This window comes from Ascaphus truei, chromosome 8 (assembly GCF_040206685.1).
Source record: "Ascaphus truei isolate aAscTru1 chromosome 8, aAscTru1.hap1, whole genome shotgun sequence".
NCBI classification, from domain to species: Eukaryota; Metazoa; Chordata; class Amphibia; order Anura; family Ascaphidae; genus Ascaphus; species Ascaphus truei.
The window spans coordinates 44,862,192-44,875,776 of record NC_134490.1 but is presented as its reverse complement, the minus strand read 5'-3'; the positions used below and the strand labels follow the sequence as shown (position 1 = coordinate 44,875,776).

General features: G+C 43.2%; 1 protein-coding gene across 3 annotated transcripts in view; it reads right to left on the bottom strand.

The window, feature by feature from the left end:
- Positions 1-661: 661 nt before the first annotated feature.
- Positions 662-13,585, bottom strand: part of LOC142501640 (ephrin type-B receptor 5-like) — a 32,218-nt gene continuing 19,294 nt past the window's right edge. For all 3 annotated transcript variants that reach the window (XM_075611784.1, XM_075611783.1, XM_075611785.1), the window contains 9 exons: positions 13,290-13,407; positions 12,959-13,014; positions 12,467-12,586; positions 9,793-10,040; positions 9,065-9,238; positions 8,590-8,739; positions 7,494-7,687; positions 6,338-6,493; positions 662-2,653 (listed from right to left, as the gene is read on the bottom strand). In XM_075611784.1, the coding sequence (XP_075467899.1) occupies positions 2,545-2,653; positions 6,338-6,493; positions 7,494-7,687; positions 8,590-8,739; positions 9,065-9,238; positions 9,793-10,040; positions 12,467-12,586; positions 12,959-13,014; positions 13,290-13,407 (1,325 nt within the window). In that variant the 3' untranslated portion in view covers positions 662-2,544. The remainder of the gene's footprint in view (positions 2,654-6,337; positions 6,494-7,493; positions 7,688-8,589; positions 8,740-9,064; positions 9,239-9,792; positions 10,041-12,466; positions 12,587-12,958; positions 13,015-13,289; positions 13,408-13,585) is intronic.

Sequence of the window (13,585 nt, the reverse complement as noted above, 5' to 3'; positions counted from 1 at the left end):
ATCAACTAACAACACCTACTGCAGGCTCAATCAGGCAAGAGAGAAAAACAAGATAGTTACAGGCTCTCAATTACCACACACTTTGAAAATAAACTAACCCATAGTACACTCCCCAAATTCAGCCACCCCTGCTAGTATACACTAGTATGCACAGCACAGCACTTCCCTTCTGTTTCTAACTCCACACTTAATACAACCAGCACGCGAAATCAAACAGTCACACATATGGAGCTGAGGTGGCCTGATGGTAGAAGCTCTGTCATTGGAATGTGTAACTGGTTCAGATCCATTCAGATCCGGTCAGCTCCTTGTGACCTTGAGAAGGTTCCTTGAAACTCTTTGGCATCTATTAGATTGCAAGCTCACCGGGACAGGAATTCATTATGCTTGTCAAATGTGTGTGTACATGACTGTCTACTGTCAGCGTTATTAAATAAAAAATAACATATACAAATGTTAGGAATGGTTTGGAATAGTTTGCTGAGTGTTTTCAGATTTGTACAACTCCAACGGATTAGTGCTCCAATTGCTTTCAGTAGAAAGTGGTTTTCACTCTCACGTACCACTCAATACACAGTTATATCTGACTGCCGAATGGACAACAATCTCACACTCATATCCTGAGATCAATAGAGATTTCCAGAGGGACATCAGGCCAATCTCTTATTTGTAGTAATTTATTGGGTCAATACAAAACGGCAGGGTAACCAAAACGGTGCTTCTACCAGCAAGTGAACCTGTGGTCCACCACAGTATGTGTCAGTGTGTCTGTGCGTGTGTGTGTCTGTCCATCTGCATACATCAGTCACCAGAGAGTATCACTTTATGGGGCCTATTCGCGTTGTCATTGTCAAACCGCACGGTTCAGAAGTCGATGAATAATACAGTATGTGTGAAAAACACATATTCTCATTCTCTCTTGCATAGAGTATTGTTTAAACCGCATCTATAACAAGTTCCAAACCGCACGGTTTAACATGCAGGCCGCCCGGGTTGTACTTGCTTTTGAAGTGGAATGGCCTGAAGGTGGTGCTTGCTCCCTCCAGAGCCTCAGATGGGAAGGAGGGAGAAGCTCCATTTTAGCAGCTGTATACATGTCCCTTCAAACCTCCTTCCAAATAATTAGGGAGAGAAGACTGTGCTGAAAAGGAGCGCACCTGAGGTACCGTGGGAAAATATGCTAATGGTTATGCAAAGTATATTTAAATGAGTCACACCTCCTAAAATATTTGTACAGGGTATAGGTTTCAAACCCAAAAGGATAAAAACACACAACCTCTGCCATTCAGGTCAGCAGCCATAACATTGAACTAAACCTGATGCTGAAAATGCTCTTGTCACAGCATACTTTTGAGCTCTACTACTCACACCTGTAGCCCCCTCCCCTGGCTTTCTTTAAAAGCAGACCACTTCCACTTCCTGGCTGCAATGTTTCCGGTGCATAAAAAAGAGCACACCTGAGATACCTGGGAGATATGGGTCAGTGACGTTTCCCAGCATCTGGCTTAGTTCAATGCTAGAGCTGCTGCCCTGAATAGCAGTTGTTGTGGCCTGGGTTCTGATCCTGTTGGATCTGACAACAGTACTCCCTTCAAATAAGTGGTGTGACTCCTTTAAATATACAGCCATTAGCATATCTCGCAGGGTAAATCAGGTGTGCTCCTTTTTCAACACAGGCATGTCTCACAAATTTAATTGGAGGGAGGTTTGAGCGGACATATATACACAACTTGGGACTAAATTGGCAGTCGTCCTCGTCCACCACCAAGTAAAAGTCCCATTTCAGGCTCTGGAGGGAACTTGCAATTCCCATCTCGCCTCCTTGAGGTGGTGAGAAGCAGTTTAGCCTTTTGCAGTTTTTGGAGCTACTAGAATTCAGCTAGTTTGCAGACAATGCGAGTTTGGTCATTCCGATTTGATTTGCACTGCCAGAATGAAACCGCTTCTAAAAAATCATTTCCTGCGTGGTTTGAACATGCGAAAAGGGATAACAAATACCAAAACCTGCAAATCCGATTAGAAAAGGTTCTTTTGACATGGATTGACACAAATCGGAGCTACAAGAATAGACCCCTGCAGTATGTCTCTCTGTGTGTGTCAGTGCATCAGTGTGTTTTTTCCAGTCTATTTGTTTGCGTCAGTCAGTGTGTATGTGGTTGCCAGTGGGCGCCAGTGGTTGTAGGTGTGCTCTGCCTCACACCTCCACAGGAGCCAGTGGTTGCAGGTATGCTCTTAGGAGGTGCCTCACATCTCCATGGATTCCAGTGGTTGCAGGTGTGCTCTCAGGAGCTTCCTCACATGTCCATAGGCGCCAGTGGTTGCAGGTGTGCTCTCAGGAGCAGCCTCAAACCTCCACGGGTATCAGTGGTTGCACGTGTGCTCTCAGGAGCTGCCTCACACGTCCACGGGCACCAGTTGTTGCAGGTGTGCTCTCAGGAGCTGCCTCACACCTCCACGGGCACCAGTGGTTGCAGGTGTGCTTTCGGGAGCTGCCTCACATGTCCATAGGCGCCAGTGGTTGCAGGTGTGCTCTCAGGAGCAGCCTCACACCTCCACAGTCTCTAGTGGTTGCAGGTGTGCTTTCAGGAGCTGGATGCTGCTCAGGATCTTCTTCTGATGCCCAGAAAGTGTGACACCGACCAGGTGAATGTCTCTAAAAGGGGAGAAAGAGAAAAGCCATTAGAAAATAGTGATAGTCTGAGATGGAGAGAGATAGAGGGAGAGAGACTGTGATAGTCTGAGAGGGAGAGAGACTGTGATAGTCTGAGAGGGAGAGAGACTGTGATAGTCTGAGACGGAGAGAGAGAGGGAGAGAGACTGTGATAGTCTGAGATGGAGAGCTAAAGGGACAGAGACTGTCAGAGACATATAGAGGGTAATTCTATAATGTGCGGCCACTTTGTGCAATATAGAAATACCTCCATAGTGAAATACTGTTGGGGAGTGTGAGACACAGGGGGATGAAAAGGAAGAAAGACCGTTGAACAGTGTGTGAAAGAAAGACACATTGGCATTGTTAACATGGAAATAGCTGATTGAACAGAAGTGGACCCAGACAGATAGAAATGTCTGACAGTTCCATGTTTATCAGAAAAGGGGGGGAAGGGACACACAAATTGATTGTGCCCCTAAAAGAATTCACTAAACTGCACACCACAGGTGTAAAATGTAACTTTTAATAAATTGACTTAAAACATATATTACCAAAGATAGGTGTAACGTGAGTTAAAAATAAATTAAATCGAATATTAAATATATATCTCGTGCATCTATGTCATCTAGTGTGTATAATGGTAATAACCCAGTTAATCAACTATTAATGGTGGGATTGAAGGCATAGGATGCAATAGGTCAGGCTATTTGCCCCTCTGTATCAGCTGTTAGATCAGATGGTAACTATATGATAGTCAGCGAGACCAATAAGGTAATAGAAAGAAATATAGTGATATCCAGACCTCCTAAAATGAACATATAATTAAATGATTCCGTAAATGGATCTGTCACTTGAGGTGCATAACCTGTGAATACAGGAACTAGCACTCACAGTCCCAGTGTTGATGAGTGCACACCATATACATACACATGGGGTAGGAGGAATGGCCACAGTGCTCGCTGACTGCACAAACTAGACTGAATTCGCCAAGTTCTGTGATCTAAACATACTGAGACAGCAACCTAACAAAACTACATTAAAAACAGCTCCAAGTAGGAGACTGACAACATTGCACGTCCAACGCGCGTTTCCCTCCAGCAAAGGAGCTTCTTCAGGGACAAATTTTACTGGGGGGGAGAGGACTGGACCCTTATATACCCTGTCAGTACCTTAATGACACGGTTGATTACCGTCAGCTGTTGCGCATGCGCACTGAGCTCAAACCCACAGAAATTAAATAAAGTATCAAAATCATCCTAATAGTGGGTATTAGAAAGCTCTATGATCATAATACCTCGAATGTACCACTCTTATTGTCCTCCCGATCGTTGCCCGAGCATCTACCAACTGAAATGTCCCATGAGAGGCGGCAATACTGACCAATCCCTGCTTCGTATCGAAGCAGAATGGATTTACAAGTTGAAAACTAGGAGTCCAAACGGACTCAATGAAGGGTTCACCTTTACACCTTTTATTTAAATCCGGTTCTATGGTTGAACAATTATATCTTCTTATATATATTGTTCTCCCTGTGTATATCACCATTCATGCCTCTCCTTATGACCAGTCTGGTCATTATCTATGTTGGCTGTGTTAGTGGCCAGCCCTGGTATTGGTTGAAATTACTCTATGACTATTATTATTATTTCTTCAAATTAGTGACTATAATACCATAGTTGTAAACCCTAGTTTTGGGTTTATCATGTGTGTAATTCATGTGCTGATTCATTTATAATTTTGTAAATACCAGATACAAACTTTATGCATGTATAATTAAGGGTTGACGTTTTTGGTTACCTGAACCAAGACAGCTATATCGAGCTCAATGGGACATTGCCGTATATCGCGCATGCGCGAAAACTTAGAGAAAATGTCTTGTTCTGAAGTAATTATGATGCGCACGTGTAAGCTGATCGCAAGGTATTGCAATGCACAGAAATGGACTGGCATTGAACAGCAACCTTACGTATGGTCATTGAATGACATCCAGATACATGTAGTAACAGGAATTTAACGGTATGAACCAAGAACAGGGCAACAAGGGTATTAGTCCTGACATAGTGTGACAGTTCATGTCTATTACACATACTGAGTAGTAGAAGTCCCCAGCAGGTATGTGTTACTGGGCAATGTGTCATTGAAAAATGCAGAAATGGACCAAACATTCTAATTCAATAAAGTAAATATATAATTATACATGCATAAAGTTTGTATCTGGTATTTACAAAATTATAAATGAATCAGCACATGAATTACACACATGATAAACCCAAAACTAGGGTTTACAACTATGGTATTATAGTCACTAATTTGAAGAAATAATAATAATAGTCATAGAGTAATTTCAACCAATACCAGGGCTGGCCACTTACACAGCCGACATAGATAATGACCAGACTGGTCATAAGGAGAGGCATGAATGGTGATATACACAGGGAGAACAATATACAGTATATAAGAAGATATAATTGTTCAACCATAGAACCGGATTTAAATAAAAGGTGTAAAGGTGAACCCTTCATTGAGTCCGTTTGGACTCCTAGTTTTCAACTTGTAAATCCATTCTGCTTCAATACGAAGCAGGGATTGGTCAGTATTGCCGCCTCTCATGGGACATTTCAGTTGGTAGATGCTCGTGCAACGATCGGGAGGACAATAAGAGTGGTACATTCGAGGTATTATGATCATAGAGCTTTCTAATACCCACTATTAGGATGATTTTGATACTTTATTTAATTTCTGTGGGTTTGAGCTCAGTGCGCATGCGCAACAGCTGACGGTAATCAACCGTGTCATTATGGTACTGACAGGGTATATAAGGGTCCAGTCCTCTCCCCCCCAGTAAAATTTTCCCTGAAGAAGCTCCTTTGCTGGAGGGAAACGCGCGTTGGACGTGCAATGTTGTCAGTCTCCTACTTGGAGCTGTTTTTAATGTAGTTTTGTTAGGTTGCTGTCTCAGTATGTTTAGATCACAGAACTTGGCGAATTCAGTCTAGTTTGTGCAGTCAGCGAGCACTGTGGCCATTCCTCCTACCCCATGTGTATGTATATGCTGTGCACTCATCAACACTGGGGCTGTGAGTGCTAGTTCCTGTATTCACAGGTTATGCACCTCAAGTGACAGATCCAATTACGGAATCATTTAATTATATGTTCATTTTAGGAGGTCTGGATATCACTATATTTCTTTCTATTACCTTATTGGTCTCGCTGACTATCATATAGTTACCATCTGATCTAACAGCTGATACAGAGGTGCAAATACCCTGACCTATTGCATCCTATGCCTTCAATCCCACCATTAATAGTTGATTAACTGGGTTATTACCATTATACACACTAGATGACATAGATGCATGAGATATATATTTAATATTCAATTTAATTTATTTTTAACTCACGTTACACCTATCTTTGGTAATATATGTTTTAAGTCAATTTATTAAAAGTAAAATTTTATACCTGTGGTGTGCAGTTTAGGGAATTCTTTTAGGGGCACAATCAATTTGTGTTTCCCTTCCCCCCCTTTTCTGATTCACTAGTCAGTTCACAGTTTGCACCCACAATCTGATTACCACATTCACTATTTAACTACCCAATTAGTATGGTTTTTGTGATCATGTTTATGCAGCAATAGATAAACAGAGAGCAGTAGATGCACACAGATAGACACATCTTGCTCACTCTGCCGTCAGGCTTGAGATAACTTCCAGGCTTGTGTATCCAGCTTTGTCAAAGTTCTCTTTGTACCTCTCCATCTTAATGGCTTCTAGCCAGTCATGGGGGGAGGAGAGAGAGGGTAAATCTGGGGGGCAGTTACTGAGAAGCGGTTGTGAGGGTCTGAGGGAGAAGAGAGAGAGAGAGAGCAGATGTCAAACTGGGCTGTGTCACCATCTTAGCAACATTCCATTATACCTCTGCCCTGGTCCTGTTCTGGAGTTTTCTAACCATTCCATTTCCAGCCCTTCTGCTCACATTCCTGAATAGGGACAATATCGACCATTCTGCAACTTTACAGCATACAGGAAAAGCCACCAAGCTCCCCAATCTCAATCACTAAGTAATTTGGCACAAATGTTGGTGTCTGAATTAAATTACCAACATGTCTTTACATTCCAATATTCCAGACTATGAGAAAGTATTGGTAATAGAGGAAGCACACAGGAGACTTTGGTTGAGTTAACTAAACTTCTGCTGTATTAAGGCATCAGAGCAGGTATATACATATAGTAATGTTTCAGGACTATCCAGTCCTTTCATGAAGACATGATGTGTATGGTCTGAAGAAAGGACTGGATAGTTCTGAAACATTACTATATCGTATATACCTGCTATGATGCCTTAATGCAGCAGAAGTTTATTTAACTCTACCAACGTCTCCTGTGTGCTTCCTCTATTACCAATACTTTCTCGTGTCCATGTGGATCAACAGAGGGTGAGCACCAAGGAGGAAAATATTGATAACTTTTTTCTTTAAAGCAATGGTGTGCCATTTTTTCACTCCAACTTTTCCCAATATTCCAGTCTATAATTATAGCACTAGTGGATCATCCCATTGCGTTACCTGACATACTATTACAATCACTTGATTATAGTTTGTTTATGAGCTTTGTGAGTGCAGCACAGCTCCAGGGAGGGTTGTGAACGTTTAACTATCAGCAATATGTTTTGTTCACAAATCTTGTGAATCTGCCATTTTTGTTCATGTTTTGCAGAAACATTTGCAATCCCAGTACGCCCAGTTCTCTCATAATGCACCCAGCCCATTCACATATGCTGAGCTGGCAGGAGGTTAGTAAGGATGGAATCTCCATTGAGAGTTCTGGCAGTGAGCTCTCACCTGCTGCTGGAAACTCCCACTGTTTTCAAGCAGCTCGGATTCCTGATCATGCGGTCTAAAGAGCTGACAATCTGCTCAAAACGTAGCCTCTGGGAGCGATCTCGTTGCCAACAGTCTAACATTAGCAGATGCAGAGCGCTTGGGCAGTCTGGAGGAGGGGGGAGCCGGTACTCTTGCTCAAGAGCTTCAAATACCTGGGAAAGAAATTAGTGACTTAAAAATATAGAGGTGAACAAAATGACAGACACTTGACTAGCTCAATAATGGAGCCCTGCTGTTCTCTCTGTGATCTACATGTGGCGTTCAGCAGTTTTTGGTGTCTTACTGTAGAGTGCAAATGTTATTTTAGTGACCTGCAAGGGTAGCTCTACTGGTCTCCCTTATCATCAAAGGGAAAAGAAGAACTGGATCTTACTCACTAGCCCATAGTTTTGGTACCTCAACAAATGGAGATCCATATTTCTCCATGGGACATAAAGAGTTTTTATACTCATGGTGGGGCAATTACAAGGAGTAATGCTAATTCCCATTTCCTATTAACAAGGTGCACTTTGCTATTGTCCTTGGCAGGCGTGGCCAACTCCAGTCCACAAGGGCCAACAACAGGTCAGGTATTAGGGATATCCCTGCTTCAGCACAGGTGGCTCACTGATTGAGCCACCTGTGCTGAAGCAGTGATATCCTTAATACCTGGCCTGTTGGTGACCCTTGCAGACTAGAGTTGGTCACCCCTGCTCTATGGCATCAATATGGGCTTGATGTTATCAATGAGGAGGATGGGTGGAGGGGAAGGATCTCAGTTCTTCTCCAGTAGGACCAGTAATGGTAATCAGTGTTATTGGGGCAGGGGTTGTGGCTGCATATTTGTATATTATTCTCCATTATATAAAGTTCTGCTGCTCCTAAGGCCTGGGAGATAAGATCATTCTATACTTGGCTATATCCATCAGCAATGTGGGAGACTGTGCTATATTCCCTGGACCTCTGTGTGCAGTCTTGCTGTTTTTCATGTTACCAGATAGGGGGACTCCATAATTCTCTTGGTTCAGGAGTGGATAATATATAACAAACAGATTCTAATATATATTTATCTCACCTCCTGATTGCTCATGTCCCAGTAGGGCCGCTCCCCATATGATGTCACTTCCCACATGACAATCCCATAACTCCACACGTCACTAGCACTGGAGAACTTGCGATGCTGATGAGCTTCAGGGGCCATCCAACGCAAAGACTGCCTTCCCCCCTGAGAGAGAGATGCCGATAAGAAGGGGGTCGGTGTACCAGTGTTATGTTCTATTTGAGTTTATAAATGAGTGTGGTGGTGATGTAAGGGTTTGCTCTGTTATAGGGAGGTGTTGATAAGTTATTAATCAGGGCTGCGATATTAACCAATCAGTGCTACAGATATGACCCTGACCAGTGATTGTGAAAAGGGTTTTTTATATGCACATCTTTATATATAATATACAGAGGGACTATTAAGTTTTTATAAGAATAGTAGTTTTGTTTTAAACTGTTATGTTATTATAAGATGGGATGTACAGATGTTGGTATAAAAGGGTCTACACCTCTCCCGGTCCACGCAGCCCAGACACTTTGCACACCAGTTGTCCATTCACCAGGACACTGCATGCTGTAAGACAGCGGTGAATATAACTCCTTTCTGAGAGATAACGCATTCCCGATGCTACTCCACGCAGCATTGAGACCATCTGCAGGGCAGAGAGACCGCCCTCACACTGCTGAGAGACAAAATGAGACAGTCAGACAGAGACACGATCCAAAAGAGCATCTAGACCAGGACTGCACAACTCTAGTCCTTGAGGGCCGCAAACAGGCCAGGTTTTCAGGATATCTCTACTTCAGCACAGCTGGCTCAATTAGTGGCTCAGTCATACTGAGCCACTAATTGAGCCAGCTGTGCTGAAATAGGGATATACTGAAAACCTGGCCTGTTTGCGGCCCTCGAGGACTGTAGTTGTGCAGGCCTGATCTAGACAATCTGTAGGACTAAAAGATTGGCCTCATATACTGTAGCTTGAAGACAAAATAAGAGAAGCTCAGGCATATATTTACTGAGAGGTGCAATTCAGAAAGACACATTCTGCACCAGGATACACCTTTAAAAGAAATCCTTAATTGTGCATGCAAGTGAATACACATTGCCTTCAGACGATCAGATGTCTTTCAAACTGCTGTTGTGACACCAGGAAACACACACAAATAGTACAGAAAAAAAATTTGGGCACACAGACAGTCGCACCTACACCTTGCACCCAGCTGTGCCAGCACGCACCCTTAGGTAGGCATCGAGGGCTCCGTTCTCCATGTGTTCTGTGAGGATCATGATTGGCCGGCTTCGGGTCACGGCTCCTTCCAGGCGCACCACGTTAGGGTGATCAAATTGTCCCATGATGCTTGCCTCACTCAGGAACTCTCCCCTCTCCCTGTCTCCACTCCCTGAGCGTAATGTGCGGATACACACAGATATCTCTCGTTTTCCCGGAAGGCACAGCCGGCCATGGCACACCTCCCCAAACTCTCCTGAGTGACACAGAAACATCAGTATGGATGGTAGACAGGGACCGCCTGGCCCACCTAGTCTGCTCCCTGCCTCCTCTTATTAATATATATATATATATATATGAATGGGTTCAGATCACATCAGTGTAATAGGAGCAAAGTGATTCCCGATGAAGGCCCACACAGACTGGGACCTTAGCACTGTGTTCATTTGTATAATAAAGATGTAGCTTCTATTACACAGATCAGGTCTGAACCAATATGTTGGAGTGTTCTGTTGTGTGTTGATAATTTGCACACACAAATGCTCACACTGGTATACTTGCTTTTACTTTACTCCAATCTTGGTGTGTATATCTGTTTCTCTTTGTACCTGTATCGATATTTAAGACAATCCCAATAATGTTTTCATTACTTCACTGTTTTAGACTAGTTGCAGAAATAGAGGATGTCCCCCGGCGCGTAGACTCAGATGATAAGTTCAGACATGGAAAAAAACAGAAAACACAGCAGTGTATTATGGGTAACAAATGACCAAGCGTCCACTAAATAAATGTAGGTCACTTACACGTTCTGTAGTTGGTTTGTCTCAGATCTATGTATATGTCTATACTCCCAGTTTGTTAGTTGAGAATGATATCTTGATAAAAACAGAAGAGAAAAAACATGGCATAATAAAGTGTAATAAAAATGTTTTGGCATAAAACAATATTGCACTCAAAACCACTCTTTCACATCAGCATTGTGAATAGCTTTCCAGCATGGGACGGCTCAATCATAACCCACCGGATCTCTTTCACCTCTTAGGCCGCGCTTACGGCGATGTCGCATCAAAACAAGTTAACTTAACCATGGTGTGCTCCGGCTATGTTGCATCAAAACAAGTTAACTTAAGCCATCGCGTGCTCCTATAGTAGGTACGACCGCGACGGTGCGACAGCTTGGCCGCGATCAATGGAAGTCAATGAAAATTGATTTTTCGGCGACTGCCGTCGTGACGTCAGCGGGCATGTGAGCGAGCACGTGAGCGGTTCAGTCAATGAGGGCGAACCGCTCACGGCCACGCCCCTGCCACGCTCCCTGGTCGCCATCTCTTGCCTCCTACACTATAGGCAAAAAACGCTGCTACAACGTCGCTGTAGCCAGGACTATAAGTGCGGCCTTACTATCCACAATGGTCGTCTCCTCTAGGTGGATATTTGGTGGTCCAGCTGTCCTCCCTTTCCCCCTCAGCTCGTGCACAGCCAAGGAAGGGCAGTATGGCAGCGGTCCCCTCCAGAACGGGTCTGCGTCCGTGCACAGACACTCGTGGAAGCCGGCAGCTGAGAGGTGAATGTGGAGTCTGCGCGTTGCTGAAATTACGGTGGTCTGTGAGGCACAATCTAATGCGTTTTGCACAATGCTTCTTCAGGGATGTGCATGAGCCGAGGGTGAAAGGGAGGACCACCATAGATCAACCTAGAGGAGGCGACCATTGCGGACAGTAAGAGGTGAAGGAGATCCGGTGATGGAGACCCAGTGGATCCCAATTGCGTGTGAACCAAGCGATGGGAGGATTGAGCCATCACATGCTGGAAAGCTATTCACAATTCTGATGTGAAATAGTGGTTTTGAGTGCAATATTGTTTTATGCCAGTCATTTTTATTACACTTTATTATGCCATGTTTTTTCTCTTCCGTTTTTAACAAGCTATCATTATCAACTAAGAAACTGGGAGTATAGCCATATACATAGGTCTGAGACAAACCAACTACAGAACGTGTAAGTGTCCTACATTTATTTAGTGGACGCTTGGTCATTTGTTACCCATAATACACTGCTTTGTTTTCTGTTTTTTTCCATGTCTGAAATTATCATCTGAGTCTACACACCGGAAGACATCCTCTATTTTCTGCAACTTGTCTTTGGAGGGACGTTCAACTCTCTCATTGGACTCTGGCAGCTGGACTTAAGTATTTCCCTCCTATACGGGAGATTAACTACATTGGGAGCTATTGATGTGTTTACCTTTACAGGAGTAAACACTTTAGCCACTTTCACATTTTTGTACATACTGTAACACTCCACATTAATTACGTATAGTGATTAGCGCTGCTCTTTTTCTTTTATTCATGTGTTAGACTAGTTGCAAGTCTGATTCATGCATCCATTATGCTTTAAAGTTTTCACATTTCTTCAGAGCTTGCCATCCTCCAGGCACCAGCCCAACCCCTTGTTTAGCAGTGAACACAATCACTGGAGTTGTTAAAGATTCTACAAGTTGTGGTCCTGTCTTTTTCAATACCAAAAACGTAAGCAGAAAAGGGCAGCATAGTTATTAATCGGGGGTGTATAGTCAGCTCTGAAGCAAAGTGTGACTGCTGTGTGCAGGGGGACTGAAGGAGGTGAATGTAACTGAGAGCCTCAGCCGTAGTGATGTGGAAAGCCTGTATGGCCCACCCAATACCTGTGCCAATCACATCCTCAATCTTCACAAATGACACATCAATCTCACGGGCAAATTCCCGCAGTGCCTCCGTGGGGTCCTCGTACGTGGAAGGGTCAATATAATACTTCACCCCCAAACCTGAAGGCAAATAGCAGTTAATGTGTGTGTAGGTGTGTGCAAATGTGTATCTTTTTACTGGTCATATCTCACATTGATATTGGTGTAGCACTGTCTGTAACCATTAGCATTAACACAGTACTTTCTTCTGTATGTCCAAGAGAATCATTACTGCTGTATTTCTTGCATTGTCTGTGATTATAAATATGTGTCTACCACTGTCTGTATCTGTTTTCAGCATTCTCTTAGCTCTGCCTGTTTATGTCTACTGTACCGGTATATCATATATATATCATATCATATATCATTAGAAGTGTATATCTTGTACATTTAGTGTTTAGCTAGCATGTATAGTATATGTGTGTCTTTGTAGCACGTTTGTTTTATACTCACCTCTGGAACTGATATAATGCTGCAGTCTGTCAGTATACGGTGTCTCTCGTCTTTTACTGAGAATATACAGGGAGAAAGACACACTTAAAAAAGATAGAAAGAAAGAGGGGCCTATGTACAGTATTGAGAGAGACAGAGACAGAGACAGACAGAGACAGACAGAGACACACGGTGAGACAGTGAGAGGGGAGAGAGAGAAGGAGCGAGACAATTACAAGAGAATGAGAGAGAGGGTAAGGCAGTTACAGGAGACAGAGAGAGAGGATGAGAGAACAATTACAGGAGAATGAGAGAGCGAGACAGTTACAGGAGAGAAAGCACAAGCTTTAACCTCTTGAACAGGAGGATCAGGATGAGCATAATACAGATTCCAATGAAGGCCAGAACACCAAGAGATGACCCCACAATAAGAGGCAGCTTGTCCCGGGAGAGGTCTGACTGCTCTTCACCTACAGGTATGGAGTGAAATGTGGTTACAAGTCCCGGATAAAGACAGTGTGTTGTTTTTTGTTTTGACTGGTAAATAAGTGTAACAATGTGTACTGATATATATTTGTGGAGTGTTGTATTCCTTTTGTCAAGTATTGTGTTGTATTAGATATGAAGTCGCATTCAGATTAATATTGT